The 19,286-nt window shown below is 37.6% G+C and overlaps 1 protein-coding gene across 2 annotated transcripts in view; it reads left to right on the forward strand.

Annotated features, from left to right (window-relative positions):
- Positions 1-19,286, forward strand: part of kalrna (kalirin RhoGEF kinase a) — a 154,869-nt gene that overhangs the window by 51,441 nt on the left and 84,142 nt on the right. For both annotated transcript variants that reach the window (XM_046844539.1, XM_046844540.1), the window contains exons 2-5: positions 7,202-7,276; positions 12,786-12,900; positions 17,075-17,267; positions 18,532-19,044. In XM_046844539.1, the coding sequence (XP_046700495.1) occupies positions 7,202-7,276; positions 12,786-12,900; positions 17,075-17,267; positions 18,532-19,044 (896 nt within the window). The remainder of the gene's footprint in view (positions 1-7,201; positions 7,277-12,785; positions 12,901-17,074; positions 17,268-18,531; positions 19,045-19,286) is intronic.

Raw genomic sequence — 19,286 nt, forward strand, 5'->3', positions numbered from 1 at the left:
TGGCCTCATTTGCCCTTTCTCTTTCTGAATCTCCTGTCTGTAGTGTGCTTTCTCTCTTTTTCATGAGCTGTGTTCTATTAGGTATAAGTAAATTGGTATTCTGCTGAATAATTTGCTGAATAATTTGCTGAATAATTTGCTGAATGATATTTTCATAATACAATGTAACTGTTTACTGTAGCAGTAATTTACTATAAGTACTATACATTTCTGTTACCATTGCATTTGTTTTATTGGCTGCCATGGTAAAGGCTTTGTGTTGTCAATTAGAAGGCTATGTGTTTAAAGCACTGCCACACTCTTATGGTCCTTAATTTGAACCCTTAACTATCAGCAGCTCTTTATCCAGTATTAACAGTAAGCTGTCTTAAAATGCATCAACCAAAATGAGCAAATGTAATATATTTTTTCATGCTACGAAGACTTTTGCAATTTTGTAATTCTTTACTCTGACTAGATTCAGAGTTGTTTATTGTCGATGTTTTATAATACTGTACTGAGCAACCCTTTTCACAGTCATTTAAAAAGTGTTTTACAGGTGAACAATATTATGTGTTGTATTAGAAGGTGCAGTTTTACTGTGATTTTGTAAGTATTAGAAGAAACCTGAGTGATTTTTTTTCAGTGGATGGTTAAAATTATGATTGTATAACATCAGATGGTTGTTGGAAATAATTTGTTCACCTCTCTGTCTCTGCTCTGTCTGTGATATGTGGCGCCAAACATTTTGCAGTTTGCATATATGCTTATGGGGATTGTGTAGGTTTCTGTCTGTTTCAGGCCTGTAATTCATTAGAAAATCTAAATTGCATGCTTTCAGACCATCCACCTGTCCTTGTGCCCTCAAGAATGGCTTCCCTTTCCCCTTTTGTCATTGCTAAATAAGGAAATAGAAATAGCATCATTTTTAGAATTATTGGCATCCATCAAAACCTTGTATATAAAATAAAAAGACTTATATAAAATATATATCTGGACTCTGATAAGAATTTAAACATTAAACATTATCTGGTACCGTGCCAGGGACTGTGCCAGTGATAATATTTTTTTGGAGCCGAGTTAAATTGATCTTACCTTGAGTTTTGTGTTCAATAGCTGAAAGAGTGGCAGACTGAGAATCTCTTAAAAGGAACCCTGGCATGTCTCCAATGCCAGCCAGTGGTAAACCTCATTATTTCTGTGGTCAGCAGGTGCAGATGGGTGATTAGATGCCCATAATTAAATGCATTAACACCAACAGATGTAATGCATAAGGGGTCCTGCTGTGATTTGGGCTTTTTGAGTAATTACCCAATGTCCACAGTAAGGCAATGATAGGCATAATTATTGCATTTTGTGAATAGATAATAAGTAGTGTATGGTTTAGTATGGCATAGTCTATGAATATAGATTTTATTTTATCTAAAAAATATTTCTGGAAGTAATGTAATTTCCAGTAGTCCATGTAATAAAGAAAAAGACATGGAATTGTTACTTTTCAAATAAAGCATGTGGCATTGAATATTTTCTAATGAATGTAAATGCACATGAAACCTTTTAATTGTTAACAAACTCAAGCACAAAAGAATGAATCTTATTTGGTAAAAAAAAACAAAAAAACAACAGTTGCCTATAGATTTATGTGCATGTGATATAGTGCATAAAAGAGCAGTAAGTAACACGTTATCATTGACTTAAAATACAGGAACTTCAGGATGTTGGCTTTGGGCCATGTTGCTTCAGTCGCATTAATCTGTTTGGGGGGAACGTATGACTGCAGCGTCTTGATTTATTGGGGACCGATGGAGATGTGGTTAAGAGGATTTCTTCTGCCTAGCAAACCCAGACAGTCTGGGTTGTGGATTAGATAAAATGGCACCCCCACCCCAAACATACACAACACCACTATCTCCTTTTGTCTGTCAGTGCTATACAATGGATCCAAATTTTTTTTTTATCTTTTTGCCCCACATAAAAAATAAAACAAAACAAAAATGTTGATGGTGATCAGCTAAAATTTAAATTTTCGTAGATTTCCAGTAGCGAATATAATAGACGTATATAAAATTGGCTGTGGAAATCAGAGCATAACTGAATGGTTTACGTCAGTTGTGAGGGGCTTGACCTCGTTTCTTTTGTAGATGTGTTGCTAAGGGTAACTGTCCCCGTGACAACAGAAAGGGAGCCAGGGTAGTTTTGTAGTCCTGCCTCTTCTGTCAGTGCATCTGTGCGGGTGTGTGTATGTGTGAATCAGTGTTGCTGTGCGATAAGACCCTGCCTGTTTTCTCAGCTTACACTGCACTGGGACATTTGCTTTCATTTGTTGGTTTTCTCATTAGAACATCTCATTAAGGTTTTATTTGCATAGCATTTGTTAATGGAATCATTTCTTATTCGCAAATGCAAATATTTATTTCTGGACTTCACAACTACAGTGTTCCAGTGCTAATGGGAGATTAGTATTATACTCCCAATATAATAATGTAGCACAAAGCACACAATCTGCTGCAGAGGAGTACTGCATTCATTGCATGTAGTCATGTGTAGTGCACGTGTGCAACTTAATTGGTTAGAAAATACTTTTTAAATACATTTAAAAACAGTCTTGAGTCTTAAAACGTGCTGTATTTTTAAGATAGTAGATAGTGTCCCTTTTTTCAATCGATGTTATTTTTAAACTATATTTTCTAAATTATTACAGTGACAAGAAAAACTCTCTTAGACAACATGAGAAAAACTTTGAGAGGAACCAGATAAATGACATTAATTTAATCCTGAGTGACACTGGATGGTTCTGCAATATTGCAAATCATTGCTCTTTTAACATAGTATACTTTAAACTCCAAAATACTATAATACTATGTGTTTATGGTGAGAATATTGTGTGTAAGAGTCTTGGGATGGGAACAGGAAAGCTTTAATGATTACAGCAACAGTGCTTATGCCTACAGTATCCAAGTGTGTTTACCCACTGAAACGTGGCTGTGCCTTGGGTATAAACTAGCATTGGGAAATGTAGGACCATCCACAGCAGTAGAGGGTGAGTCACAAATACAAAAGTTTTAGAAATAGAGCAACGGAATAATTCAGGCAGGTCCGGAGAATGTTAGGACCCACAGCAGAAGTGAGTCAGGATCAGGCACCAACATCACATTATGCAGCAGAAGTACATGTACAACTTGATTATCAGCAGCAGTTCTTCAACACTCCTAGCTTTCAATATGAAGAGACACAGTATAAAGTTCAGAATAAAGTACTCAGTGACACCGAATAGATAATAAGCATTAAGTGTGTATTGAATACACTGAATTAAATTCATGCCACTGTTCACTTTTATTTCCTTTGCAGTCCAAAGGACTGAATGTCTGAACTCCTACAGAGATGTTTTTTTGTTCAAATGACTTTTTGTGAGTTCCTCAAATTTCTAAGTTGTTACATTTTTCTGAAACAGGCTTTTCTGTTGAAGTTAATTACTTTTTAAACAAATGAAGTTGATTACTTCAATTAAACACTAGTCTGATAATGAATGAATGTACAACCTGTGTTCTCATAAATGTAGAATTATTAAACTGATAAATAGTCTGTTCAGTGAAAGTCAAGAAACCGGAAAGCCATTAAGCCGTTCTTGTCATCCAATAGTATTGACGATATATTGGTGCTTTCTTAGTGTTTGTAGAAAGAAAAAAAAAATTTCCTTTTAGTTCAGATTGATGCATCCTTTGGCTTTGTTATTTACTAATGGAACAGCTGTTTAAGGGTTTGTTGCATTTAGTGTTCAACAAAATTATTTGCCGTAGACGACACACATGGCACAAACTGAGTCAATGTTCTGCGATTTTACTGGAGAAAACCAAACACGGCATATGGCTTCTTCCTATTTTTGTTGTTGACTTTGATGGAAGAGGTCTTATGTCTGCACTCTGTGTCCTGTCTTAATTTTGTGTATTCGTCTGTCACATCTGTACAATGCAGAGAATGTAGTGATACATTAAATGACTAGAATAAAAAATGTGTGTTTATAGATTAAATATACATCAGCTATAACTTACTGTTTGGAGGAGCAGTTTAGAATGAAAGGGCTTTTACCCTGGATCACAGACAGGTTAGAGAAAAAAGGACTAAATGAGTGTTAAATAAACACACATTTTGAGGGCCTCATACAGACTGGAGGAGATTGATTTGGGAACGTTGTAACCTCGCTCAATGTTTCTATACATCTCATCTCGTTATCTCTCTCACCCTGTTTTTCTTTGTCTCAGTAGCATCTCTTTTATGTTTTATGTTTTGTGAATCTCTCTCTTTGTCTCTCTTTTACCATTTCCTTCATGTTAGAAGCATTTATCTGGTACTTTATCTATGATCACATGCTGTTTGCGCTTGTTTGTTATTTCTTTTAATATTAATAATGGCTTTTTATGTTTTAATTAGACACAATATACAGTATATAGGCTTATCTTATTTGATCAATGCACAACCTTGTAAGAGTCTTATTTTCTGTTTATGTCCATATAACAGCCCATCCTAATTATCTACAGATTAGCTCATTGCTTCTGTAGATGTAGCATGTAATCATTTCCTACCCGTGGTGAATTAAACATTTTGCACTTTATTTCCATTTAGAAACATGCTGCATTTCAAGTCCTTGAAGTAGTTGTTCATTAGCAGACTGATTCACTGTGTCTGCTCTTTAACGCATTGCTGGGAGCCAGCTACATGTCCTCACTTCTCTGAAAGGAGAAGTATTCAGTGTCTTTTGGGAGCTACTAAGTAAGGAGTTTTGGATGGCTCTATTCTAAGTGTCCTGTTGTCTCTATCATTTCTATGTATAAGTAACCCCCCTCCCATATCTCTGAGAAAGTGTTGGGTCTTTTAAGGCATTGCTTTTTTGTCTTCAAGTGAGCATGGTTCAAAGAGGGTTCATGGAAAAGAGATGGGTGAGTTGGGTTGCTGGAGTGATCAAGCAAGATAACAAGACAGATAGGGAAAGCCACAGGAATATAAAAAAAAAAATGGAAACGGTTGTTGAAAAGATAAAAGTCAAATGATAGGAGAGAGAAAAAGGAAGGCCATGAGGTAAAGAGGAAGAGAAAGATTTACTGCACTCTGTAGATCAATATTATTGGTAGACTCATCCTGCAGTGGATTCTACTTTACTGCAAGGAAATGGCTCCTAAAACAGACAGCAAGCACTCCATTTTCCTGCTGCATCTCTTCCTGAAGAACACAGAAAGGTGGTGTAGTCATCATGCATATCTCCATGTTCTTTTTTTACTATCAAGACCAGTTCTGTCAACAAAATATAAATTATTGTTAAAAGTAACCCTTACTATATCTTAAATGTCCAATCCTGAGAATGAAGACTACATCCTGAACAGCAGGAATTATAAAAGACATCTCCAGACATGATCACCGACCTCAATTCAACTCACAGTAATCAAATACCATAAAAATCTACAGTAAAGATGTACAGACACTACTGTATAAAAGATCAAGTTTGAACAAAGTTTTTTTTTTTCCTGCAATCCCCAAAATACTAGAAATAGTTATTTTAATATACAGATTAATTGTTTGTATTTGAATCTGGCTGCCTAGTTTGTGAATGTTTTTATGCATTATTTCCAAACTGATTAAATATGAGGTCTTGGGTTAACAATATCAGCAATAATGGTTTGATGTAATGCAGTGATGCACCAATCTTATTCTAAAGTCTGGCTAAACTATTATTTTACTTGTTTCTCTGTGTTTGGAAATGACATTGTGTTGTGTCCAGTTTATACCCAGTCTTAGTTCCTAATTTCCTCCCAATTTGTTCACCTGCCAATTCATAACCATCATGCTATTACATTATATTATTATACTGCAATGTTTTAGAGACTAAAGGCGTAGTACCTAATCTGTTCCACATACATGAATTCAGAAATGCACATGAATATGCGTCCCCCTCTCACTTAGAGAACACAGCCAATTTTGCTCTATTGGCTCCATTGAGTCCTTGATTGGCCATGCATTGGAAATTGAAGTTGCAATCTAATGAAGATAGAATGAACACTTTTCTGCTATACCATTCGAGAGCCAATTTTTTTAAGCATTTACATGGGCTAATTGCAAAATGTATATATTTCTTGGTGGCACAGTGAAACATCAGGTCATGTTGGTGCCTAACAGAAGTGCTAATTCTCTGGACCTTCCTAAAACATATATGTAGGTGAACAGTTTGCTAGACTGTATGGTCAAATGATACAAGAGCATGGTGAAATTGCATTGCCCAAATTGCATGTCAGAGTGGACTGCTGTCCTATCCAGCCTTTCAGCTCTCAATTGGATTCCAGTCTATCACAGGGCACCATCCATCCCCAATTGCACACTCATTCAGAAGTGTTGCCTTGAGTGTTTAGAGAAGGAAAGATGAGAATTTAGAATCTGGAGGAAACTCACACAGAATTGAGTGCATGACAAATGCCACAAAGGTTTTAACACAAGCTTGAGATTGAACCGTGTACCCTGGACCTGTGTGGTTGCACTCTTCTCTATCAAAACATAAATGTATAAATGAAGGATATGGCTATCTATTGTTTGAAAGGTCATTTGCCATGCTAATTTTTACAATCTTCTACAAGTATAATGATTTTAAACCTCTGCTTCTAAATCCAAATAAAACCATTAATGTATTTATGCAGTAAACATTTTTTAACAGATGCACTTGCTTGTGGGACTGTGTTGATGGCTGTGTTTGAATGCTTCTGTGAGATGGTAGTTTGGTGTGCCAGCAGTCTGCAGCACAGCTGAGCTCCAAATCTTCACTGAGCCACCAATCACATGTTCCACTTACTCATACTCCATGCCCTGCCAACAAACATAAAAGACACCACAGTCAGCGTGTGTATGTTTGTGTATGTGTGTAGTTCTGTATTGCACAGTCTATCACACTTGCCATTGCTGCTAGCAGTTTCTTTGATGTTTCTTATGAATGAGGTGTTCTTTGCCGTAGGGTCTCATACTGTATTTTATTACTCTCACATTCTGTTTAAAAAAGTGATCTTGAATTTTTCTTTCTAAATTTCAAATGTCATCAAATATAGTCTGTAAAATCATTTAAATCCGACTTTTTTTGGGACTACTCCTGCTGTGTGACTGTGCTAGAATGCAATAATCTGGTAATGAGATCAAAGATGAAAGCGGGTTGAGTAATCACTTATCCTTTTTTCTTTTCACTTGTTTGCAGGATCTTACAGGAGCGAAGGGATAAAGGCCAATGATGTGTTACATGTGCTGAAAGATAAAGTGGCCTTTGTGTCAGGTGAGTGGATTCTGTAAGCAGCTACTGTAAATGCAGAGCTGCTTTATGCTCATTATAAATTAGAGGAGATTTACTGTAGATAAACTCTCAAACAGGAAAGTAACAAAAATTATATAAAAATATTTGCTGCATTTCTTTATCCATTTATTCATTTTATTTTTTATATATACAATATTGTACCAAAATTGCTGTAAATATTCTGTACCAAAATGATGTGAAAATATTATATATAATTTTAAAACTTGTCAAGCAACGGCTATGAAAAATTCGACCTTAAAAAGTTCTGGTGTGTAGTTGGTTCCTTTCGGGTTCCTGGTAAGTTATGATGTAATGGCCAGTGATTCATGGACTGAAAGTCATGACATAGAATCTGCCAAATATATGAATAATAGACCAGTGCAAGTGCCAGTGCTGCAAATACATCTGACATTACACTTTCATGTCAGTGTGTAGAACTATGAAAAAAAATGAAGACACACACGCACACTGTTGCTTTAAGATTATATTTTCTGTCTGATTCAAACCATGTTCACCCTGGAGATCGGACTGTCATAGCTGCATAACACAGATACAGAATATCTTAGCAATATAGAGTATGATATAGTCATATCATGTTAACAACATAATAAGGATAACATATAATGTGTGCTCCTTTTGGTCTTGTTCTGCTTCATTTTGTTAATAAGGAGAGTGATTCAGGCTAGACAGAGCTTTAGGAGGATCAGGAGGAGCAGAATAGGGATAAGTAGGCAGTGGAGAGACTCTCATAGCGAGCTAATTACTATGTTCCACTCACTTTACTAAAATTATTTGTAAAGACATTGAGGTCAGGAAAACAGAGTGTGAATGTGTGTGTGTTTTGGGTCGTGGAAGGAATAGCTTTCATTTGACTTACACAAGGACGAGTGCAGCCTGAATATATCGGAGTGTTCTCAGCTGTGATGTCCCCCTGCCTCATCCGCATGAAGAGCAGAGTAGGCCTGGAACAGTGCCAGAATGAGGCAGTGTAAAGTGATGAAGCAGTTGACCTGCCAGGGAAGTGTGTGTGTGTGTGTGTGTGTGTGTGTGTGTGTGTGTGTGTGTATTCTGTAAATCAGACACATACGGCACAGTTGGCAGTTGAGGTACTCCCTTAAAGTGTCAGTACATATATGTCAGCACAATCACTCCCAGAAGATGAGTTTCCTCCCCCTTTACTCTGTGTGTGTTTGTGTGTGTGTGTGTGTGTGTGTGTGTGTGTGTGTGTGTGTGTGTGTGTGTGTGTGTGTGTGTGTGTGTGTGTGTGTGTGTGTGCAGTGTTTGGCAAAGTTACAACAAAATGTATAAATACCAAACACCTTAACTTTTAGTGCATCAAAATAAAATACAAAATACAGCAGCCACACCATGTATACTGTATTTCTGTATTTAAAAAAACCCTGCCATTATGGTTGCACAAGCCAGTGCACTCTTTGTGCCGGTCCCAACATTGGATAAATGGGGAGGGTTGTGTTAGGAAGGGCATCTAACATAAACATATGCCAAATCAAAATGGCAGATCACAAACCTAAATTTCAAACCGGATCGGTCAAGGCTCGGGTTACCAACGACCGCCACAGGTATTGTTAGTCAGCAAGGTCCCGGAGAAGCAAGAGATGGCAGGGAAAGGAGAAGTGGAGGAGAGTGGAGGTTAGAGTTGGTACTTTAAATGTTGGTACTATGACTGGTAAAGGGAGAGAGGTAGCTGATATGATGGAGAGGAGAAAGGTAGATATGTTGTGTGTTTAGGAGACCAAGTGGAAAGGAAATAATGCCTGGAACATTGGAGGTTTAAACTGTTCTTTTATGGTGTGGGTGGAAAGAGAAATGGTGTAGGGGTGATCCTTGAGTAAGACTACAGTAAGAGTGTAGTGGAGTGATGAAGGTGAAGCTGGAAGTTGAATGGGTGATGATAAATGTCATCAGTGCCTATGCTCCACAAGTGGTTTGTGAGATGGAAGAGAAGGAAAAATTCTGGAGTGAGTTAGATGAAGTGGTAGAAGGTGTACCTATGAATGAAGAATTGGTGATTGGGGCAGACTTCAATGGCCATGTTGGTGAAGGGCACAGAGGTGATGAGGAGGTGATGGGTAGGTATGGCCTAAAGGAGAGGAATGTGAAAGGACAGATGGTGGTAGATTTTGCTAAAAGGATGGAAATAGCAGTGGTAAATACATATTTTACGCATAGGGTGACGCATAACAGCAGAAAAGGTGCACACAGGTGGACTCTTTTTTGTGCATAAGATGCAAACTGAAGGATATTGGAGACTGTAAGGTGTTGGCAGGGGACAGTGTAGCTAGACAGCATCGGATGGTGTTCTGTAGGATGGCTTCGGAGGTAAAGAAGAAGAGGAGGAGAGTGAAGACTGAAAGAATAATAAGATGGTGGAAACTGAAGGAGGAAGACTGTAGTGTGAGGTTCAAAAAAAGGTCAGACAGGGGTTCGGTGGTGGTGAAGAGGTGCTGGATGATTGGGCAACTACTGCAGAAGTGAAAAGGGAGACAGCTAGAAAGGTAATTGGTGTGACATCTGGAAATAGAAAGGAATACAAAGAGACATGGTGGTGGAATAAGAAAGTGCAGGAAAGCATAAGGAGAAAGAAGTTGGCAAAACAGAATTGGGATCAGCAGAGAGATGACAAAAGTAGGCAGGAGTACAAGGAGATGCGGAAGCAGGTAAAGAGGGATGTGGCAAAAGTTAAGGAAACGGCATATGAGGAGCTGTATTAGAAGCGATTGGCCAGGCAAAGGGACCGAGCTGGGAAGGTGCTGCAAGTTAGAGCAATAAAGGATGCAAATGGAAGTGGGTTGACTAGTGAGGAAAGTGTGTTGAGGAAGATGGAGGGAATATTTTGAGCAGTTGATGAATAAGGAAAATGTGAGAGAGAGAGAGAGAGAGAGAGAGAGAGAGAGAGAGAGAGAAATAGTTGGATGATGTGGAGATGGTGAAGCAGAAAGTGGATAGGATTAGTAAGGAGGAAGTGAGAGCAGCTTTTAAAAGGATGAAGAGTGGAAAGTCGGTTGGACCAGATGACATACCAGTAAAAGCGTGGAGATGTTTAGGAGAGATGGCAGTGGAGCTTTTAACAAGACTGTTTAACAAGATTTTGGTTGGAGATGCGCAGACCTACAGTCACTACAGGGAAGTAAATGTGATCAGAAACACCATGAAGTTATGGGAAAGAGTAGTGGAAGCCAGGCTGAGGGAAGAGGTGACCATGTCTGAGCAAAAGTATGGTTTCATGCCAAGGAAGAGCACTACAGATTGAATATTTGCTTTGAGGATGTTGATGGAGAAGTATAGAGAAGGTCAGACGGAGTTATATTGTGTATTTGTGGATTTTGAGAAAGCGTACGACAGGGTGCAGAGAGAGGAATTGTGGTATTGTATGAGGAAGTCAGGTGGGACAGAGAAGTGTGTGAGGGTGGTGCAGGAGATGCATGAGGACAATGTAACAGCAGTGAAATGTGCAATAGGAAAGACAGACTGGTTCAAGGTGGAGGTTGGACTGCATCAAGGGTCGGCTCTGAGTCCTTTCCTGTTGGCAGTGGTGATGGACAGGTTGACAGACGAGGTCAAACAGGCAGCTTCATAGACTATGATGTTTGAGGATGATATGATTTGTGATAAGAGTACAGAGCAGGTTGAGAAGAGTCTGGAGAGGTATGTACTGGAGAAAAAGGGAATAAAAGTCAGTAGGAGTAAGACAGTACATGTGTGTGAATGAGAGGGAGGGCAGTGGAGTGGTGCGGTTGCAGGGAGAAGAGGTGGTTTAGGTACCTCGGGTCAACAGTGCAAAGTAATGGAGAGTGTGTCAGAGAAATGAAGAAAAAGTGCAGGCAGGGTGGAGTGGGTGGTGAAGAGTAGCAGGAGTGATTTGTGATGAAGAATATCTGCAAGAGTGAAAGGAAAAGTTTATAGGACTGTGGTGAGACCTGTGATGTTGTATGGTTTAGAGACAGTGGCATTGAGTAAAAGACAGGAGGTGGAGCTGGAGGTAGCAGAGCTGAAGATGTTGAGGTGTTTGTTGGGAGTGTCGAGAATGGACAGGATTAGAAACGAGTTTATTAGAGAGCCCGCGCATATAGGACATTATTAAGACAAGGTGAGGGAGGCACGATTGAGATGGTTTGGACATGTGCAGAGGAGGGACATGGGGTATATCTGTAGTTGAATGCTGAGGATGGAGCCACCAGGAAGGAGGAAAAGAGGAAGGCCAAGGAGGAGGTTTATAAATGTTGTGAGGAAAGACATGCAGGTAGTTAATTTGAGGGAAATGTAGAGGCAAATTTGGAGAACAGGGTAGTATGAAGACGGATGATCCGCTGTGGGGACCCCTAACAGGAGCAGTCGAAAAAAGAAAAAGATTTCTGTATTTTAAAAAATACTAAAAAATACTTTTACAAGGGAGCATGAGATTTCTTCATAAACCTTCTATCAATTGGCCTATGTGATCTATCTATTCACCATTGCACTGATTTAGTTGATTAAGTAAAAAATGTTTGATAGCAACAGCTTTTCTCTGGCCGAGTCATGCAATAAATCTGACACATGCAATCAGTTAACAGATCAAATATTCACATACATATCCCTGTGATCTCCCAAATAAAGGTTAGCTTTAAAGTAACCAACAGTTTAATGTTTAACCGTGTGCGAATGACTCATAATTTACTTACTTGGTGTTTAGTAATGAAGGACTACTCATTGAGTCATTGGTATTCATATTGACATTGAAGTCATTCATAAGAAGACAACGATGGCACCTGTATTCATAGCAATTACTTTCTAACTAATTATTCAATCAATTGCTAATCATAAATATAATAATATATTATGTGTCTGGCAGTAATCCATGCAATGGTATGTAAAACCATGATCCTAATAAACAGCTACTTCAATTAGGGTACAGTATTTGACATTTTTATGATGTCATCATGTAGACTTCTTACAAACTATTTTGCAGTGTTTTAAAACTACAAAAATACAAAACATGACAGTATCTTTAAGCAATTTTCAGCAACCCTATTTAATACAAATGACAATCAGAAAACCTATTTTATATTTGAAATACATCTATCATAAATACTGCCCATCCCTGTGTGTTCCTTCTGTTCTTAATCAGTGCATTCCTTCATCTGCTTTTTAATGGATTTTTTTCTCTCTTTCCAACATAATTGAACACCAAAATTGGTTAAAATTTGAGTCTGCAAAGCTCACACCCTTGTTGCTAGGCAGTCCACACTTAAGCTCAAAAATCTTAATCAAGCTGATTAAAATCTGCTTCATCCAAAAAGTTACACATGCAAATCAGGAACGCCTTCTCTTGTGTAAGACAGACACTTTGTTAATTAAATATTTAGCTTGGGTGACACCCTTCAAGGATAGACCTTGCAGGTAAAAGCACCATGATGTGTTTTAATTGTTAATTAGCAGCATACTAATGAGTTACTGTGCTCATGAAGGGAATGATTTGTGTTTGTGGTTTCAGGTGGCCGTGATAAGAGAGGAGGTCCGATTCTGACCTTCCCAGCTAGGAGTAATCATGATCGAATAAAGCAGGAGGATCTGAGGAGACTAGTCACATACCTGTCCACTGTGCCCAGGTGAGCAACCACACAAATACTACTATTACTTTAATATTTTTATATATATATATATATATATATATATATATATATATATATATATATATATATATATATACACAGTGGAACCCGGTTATGTCGATGTCGTAGGGGGTCGCCAAAAAGCATCGAGGTAACCGATGATCGAGATAAACGAAAATCAAAATTGCGGCAGTATATTAACGTGTTTGAAATTTCTTTATGTACATGATGTGCGTTATTAAATGAGAATGTGCATGCACGTGTTTTTGAAGGGTTTTTTTACACAACAGCGTTGCCGTGAATTGTTTGATGAAGGCATGCTATAAAAATACATACAGTACATGTTTATCTGTCAGGAATCCACCTGCCACGCCCCCTTCGGCGTGGCAGGTGCTTTCTCGGCCGCTTTCTCTGAAGCTCCCGGCTTCAATTGCGCACATATGGTGCTCGTTTATTATCATCACCAGCTCCTATTTAAACTTCCACACTCTCACTGTCCGTTATTGTTGGTATATGTTGGTTCACGGCGGTCGTTGTTATCGCGCATGCGTATCCCGGTACGTGCCTTCCCACCGGCACTCTCTCAACGGCTGCGCTTTTCTTCCCAAAGCTGCGCCGCGCCCCTACTAACACTACGGACACTAGCACTAACTAACAGCAGAGATTCACCAGTATACAATACAACACCTGTCGCAGCTGTAAGTCTTGATTTTTCCGTCACTTCTGCGAGTTCTTCTGCGGCTGCATCGAGATAACCGACGTTAAATGGCAAATTTTTTTCCCCCTTGTGCTCGAGATATTAGGGTATATATATATATATATAAGCATACAGTCATTATTATGTTATTTGTTATGTATTTATTATTTAGTTAATGTTTGATTGGCCTATAAAGCAACCATGACACTATAAACCAGGGGGACAGTATTAATATTTACTGTCATACATTTTACTTTTCTTGTATTATTTGTTGTTCCATTTATTGTCTTTAAAATAAAGGCTTTGCATTTTTACATGAGTCGGCCAGATAAGTTTGTGGAGTTTGAAATAGCTCTTCTTTTAAATAGGTTGAGGCAATGATTTGGCATTTATTAAACTAACTTAATTAACTTATTAATTCACAGAGCAAAGAAAATCTTTGGTTTTGTTATTTTGGCCTGATCCTTGTCATAACACATTAGGTTAGTTGATTTGGACTATAGTCACTTTTGCAAACATATGCTAGCTGGTAAAAAAAACATGTTGCGATGGATTTTGTTTCCTCTCATCACTTCTTTTGTTTTGCTCTTGTTGCAGATTTCAAATACATACAATGTGATAGAACACAAACAAGTTAGATTTTATATTTGATGTTCAGGCTTTAAGACTCTGAAATGCCTGTCTGAACAAAACATGCACCATAGGCAAAGTCTAGTGCAGAGTAAAATTGCTTTGCTGCATAAAGACTATTCATTGTCAAAGTAGTATTGATGTTATGCTTTACATTGTGTGCTGAAATTCATTTTGTCTTCTATTGTAGTAATACTATAGTGAAAGAGGGTGTCCTTCCTTATAAAGTGAATTGTCCTTGTGCCTATTTTTACTTGAATCTCTATTGTTATTGTTGCTCTTGGGCATTTCCCTTGATTAAAAGCAGGGTTAACTGTGTGTACAAGTTCATATTTTCAACTAAATGAACTGTTAAACAAGAATAAGATGAAATTACATTATTTCTGGTAAACATTGTACTGCATGTTTTTTTATTTGTTGTAATCCATATATTTAATGGTCCACTCCCCCATAACTACCCCTGATCTCCTCTAACAGACCAGCTTTAGCTCGTGGTTTACAAGCAGCTCTTTTGGACAGCTGGTATCCTTCCTCATAACTGCCTACATGGCTGCTTTAGGCCATCTTCATATCAGATCACATGTCTCTGTGATAGTGTACAGGCTATAGTTGCACGACGTTCAGTGGTTCAAGATTATAATCAAAGTCGATAGCCAGTATGTTTACGTTAAGGCATAACTAAAATGAACTTTGGACGGTTTTGTAAAGAAAAAACAATATGAGCAGGAAGCGATGTCCACACTTGTGTTTTGCTTGGCTTTTAGTGAACAGTTTATTCATGTGTTTAAATTTGTGTGTGTCTGTGTGTCTGTGTATAATGTGATCATAAATTTGCCCTTGAGCTCAAATAGAAATTTGAAGATTTTTTTCTTATTTTTCTTGTTTTTCTTATTGATTATTTATTCAAAAGGGAAAGAATATCAGAGTATGAGAAACACTGAACAGTGTGTAGCTTGATTATCTTGAGGGGATCTGGAATTTCTGGTATTTTCCTAATTATGAGTTGTTGTTGTTTTTTTTTTTTTCATTCAGTAATCGTAAGTAACTGCTTTGTCCCAGGAACAGAAATGACTGAATCAGGACCACACCCTGATTGGATGCTCAGGGTTCCATGCTTATGAAATTCATATGCGTAATTAATGTTTAAAAGCGTAAATAAGTTACTTGGCTTGTCCATTTATAGTTCTTTGTTGTTTGATGGTACACTTTTATACAGAATTATGAGACTGACTAGATCAAAACTCATTTAAGTTACAAGAACCTACACGGCACATATATGTCAGTAAAACAAGATGTTGCATCATCAGTGTTAGATCACGGTGTACCAGGCTCTGGTGTTGATATGATGTTTGTACGGAAAATCAATTTAATTGACCGTGTCTTTCTCCGGGGTATGAGCTTTCTATTCTCAGTCAAGTGCATGGGATTGAGGTGTGGATTTGGTGCTGGTGAAAAAGCCTTGATTTTATGTTTATAATGTTAATTGGTATTGGCAGAAACAAAAAACTCCTTTTTGTTATAAAGATCACAAAACTGATTAATAATTAGTTATTGCTTAATAATTTAGTGATAAGGCAGAATAGTTCATCTTTAATATTTAATTGAACTTTTTTAGTCGGAATGTTGTGATGATTATAATAGCAAACAGAAAGCAGCTTAAAATTTTAAATGTGTATTGAATAAGAAAAAAGATGCATGTTTTTGTTTTAATGACATAATATGTTAGTCACACCAAGTAAAGCATCTGAGTAAAAGGTGTAGCAGTAATATGTGTATGCTATGCCAGTTATTTAGAAGACAAATGGAATGCATGTTAATTAGCTCTTTAGCTTCTTAGATTGTAAATCAGATCATGTACACGCGTTTGGGTGCTGATAAAAACCTTCTAATTTCCTCATTAATAACTGAAGGCAAAAGTATAAAAAAACAAACAAACAAAAACCTAAATTTGACTACATTTGTGTTAGTGGGGAGGAGTGGCCCATTTCTGGGTGTAAATAAAATGAAAGCACCAAACACTAGTGTGAATGAACACATGCTAAAGTACAACCTATATTTCAAATGAGCTTTTTGCCACACACAGATTTATGACTATTTCAACAATTATATTATGAACTTATGAAAAGTATTTTCTCTTTAGCTTTCTGCTACCCAGAATTACACAAAAATATCATCCATATTTTCTCTATAATTACTGAGCTGTATATAATCAATAGAATGTGTTCTCATGTACCTGTACTAATAAATTCTAAATATGCAGTGTCGTATTTCGATATGTGAACCGCAGAGAAAGGGAATTATATCATTCCTTATGTTGTTCAAGATCACAGAGCCTGCATGTAACCTAATTATATTCCTTAGAAAAATGTCCTCTGTGCTGTATTAATACCAGTCCTACTGAAGCTCATGCAGTGAAGTGGACAATTATTCCATATTTTTATCTTTCAATTACAGTGTTTTACCACTGAGGCAAAATGCTGAAAATAGACAATTGGCTACACTGTAGCTTCTGATTGTAAACTAGTGAAAATATAGAGCAATCATGGCACACAATTTCTGAAACAGCATCTTTATTCCAAGACTGATTTGCTTTCCTATTGTTAGTGTAATTCTATTTTACTTCTATTTCCCATGGTTATACTGTTCAATAGCTTTCCATCTCTGACTTTCTCTTTTTTTGTTGGGTATTACAGCTATTAATGAACATAATTAAGCTATGGGGCATTAAGCAGTCCCCTTTGCTAGAGTAGTCTTTTACGTTTTAATTCATATTGAAGTTCCCACCTTTTTCTCTCTCTTATCCACCATCTTTCTCTCTCTCTCTCTTTTTTTTTTTTGCCCCAGTGAGGATGTGTGTAAGCGGGGCTTCACCGTGATCATTGACATGCGTGGTTCTAAATGGGACCTGATTAAGCCATTATTGAAGACCCTGCAGGAAGTGTTCCCAGCTGAGATTTGTGTTGCTCTCATCATTAAACCTGACAACTTCTGGCAGAAGCAGAAGACCAACTTTGGCAGTGCCAAGTTCACCTTTGAGGTACTGATCACCAGGTTACTAAATTTGTGTAAAATAAATTTCTTTGTTATTTTACTAAAATCAAAAACTTATTGAAAGACTATGGGTGCGTTAGTGGTAGGTTGTTTTTACAGCAAGTTCAAGTACATGCTTTTTTGAGACTCTTTGACTATATAGCGGTAAAGATTCTGTAATAATTTAAATATAAAAAGTGCCATTTATGTTAGTTACTGCTGTGTGCTGCTACAGTGGTAGTGAACTTAATAAGCTGTTATTTATGTTAGTGTTATGGTGTTTAAGAAGCATATTTTATTGAGAGTGTAAGCATGTTCAAGCATTATCAGTAGGAATGTTTTTAAAATATTAACACAAGGTGCAGTTAATTGTGCCTTTACTGGCAACAAAGTGTAGACCCTGACAAATGGAGGTGTGCATGTCCCAGTGCGCAACGTACGACAATACTTGCTTCATTGTTCCACACTCATGAATATGTTTATGAGCATGCAATTTGCAGCATGAGTGAACACACTCACTTATGGCTCTGTCTGCTCAGCTCAGCCACTCTCACATTCTTTATTAAAGATAGTATTTAAACCCCACGAGAGGTGTTGTCACATTGTTGTATTATAGAAGTATTGTAGTGTATTGTATTTTTTTTTCTCAGACTACTATTTGCATTCTGCTTTGATTTGATTATTAATTGTGAAATACGTGAGATACAGATTGTTGCAGCTTGTGAGGTCAAAAAATTGTGAAACTGTAAATACAGGAAGCCGATAAAATAACAGACAGGCCTTCCTAGCTGCAGTGCAATTCCACAGTAGAGACAACTTCGCTGGATGGGCAAGAAATAATTGTTGATTTTCTTTTCTGCTGTGTGTATTAGCACATAGAATGGCCCAATCAGCTGTAAGCTGTGGGAGCTTTGTGTTTGTTTGCTGTTGCTGTCTCCAAGCACCAACTTGTTTTTTTAGGTTTGGGATTCAGTTCAGCAGAAAGTCACAAGTGGAGTAATGTGTGATCCCTAGGCACTAGTGTCCGATGCCCATCGTTTACTCTGTGGTCCATATTTATTTATAGTGTTTTCAGCAGCCGTTTAATGTGCATTCCCTGATTTTATTAGTCACTGTACAATTGTATAGAAAGCAGCAAGCATGTGATCTATTAGATCTGTTAAAATATTTCAAATAAATATTTAAAAATATAATTTTTAAGTGCAGTAATGAATAATAAATTCATTTTCCTGTAATAACATGACTATGTGTTTCTCCAATGTTGCTGTTAGACTAGCATGGTGTCAGTGGAGGGTCTGACCAAGCTTGTGGATCCATCTCAGTTAACGGACGATTTTGAGGGTTCTCTGGAATACAATCACGAGGAGTGGATGGAACTGCGAGTGGCACTCGAAGAGTTCTTGGGCAGCGCCGTGCACCTCCTTTCACGGCTTGAAGAGCTGCAGGAGCAGCTGGCGAAGAAGGAGTTCCCAGTGGATGTGGAGGGTTCACGCAGGCTTATTGAGGAACACACGCAGCTGAAGAAGAAAGTGATGAAGGCTCCTGTGGAGGAGCTGGATCGAGAAGGCCAGAGGCTGCTACAGTGCATTCGTTCGAGTGACGGTTACTCTGGCAGGAACTGTATTTCAGGCAGTGCAGACTTTCAGAGTGTGGTGCCTAAAATTGCCAGCCTGCTTGATAAGCTGCACAGCACCAGGCAGCACCTGCACCAGATGTGGCACATGAGGAAACTGAAGCTGGATCAGTGTTTTCAATTGCGACTCTTTGAGCAGGATGCTGAGAAGGTGAGAGAGTGTTGTGGCTCAAAACAAGATGATTAATGAACAATGGTGCTTTACTCGGTTAAACAAAGAAAAGAATATTTAACACAGAAACCTAACTTTAATATTACCTATTATCTCCACATTCATGCAAAACCAGATCAAGTTCTTAGGAAGCTCCTAGAAACATATTGTATTCTTTAAATCCTATTTATAAGTGTTATTATTGCTTCTCATATATATATATATATATATATATATATATA

The sequence above is a fragment of the Silurus meridionalis genome, chromosome 3 (assembly GCF_014805685.1).
Source record: "Silurus meridionalis isolate SWU-2019-XX chromosome 3, ASM1480568v1, whole genome shotgun sequence".
NCBI classification, from domain to species: domain Eukaryota; kingdom Metazoa; phylum Chordata; class Actinopteri; order Siluriformes; family Siluridae; genus Silurus; species Silurus meridionalis.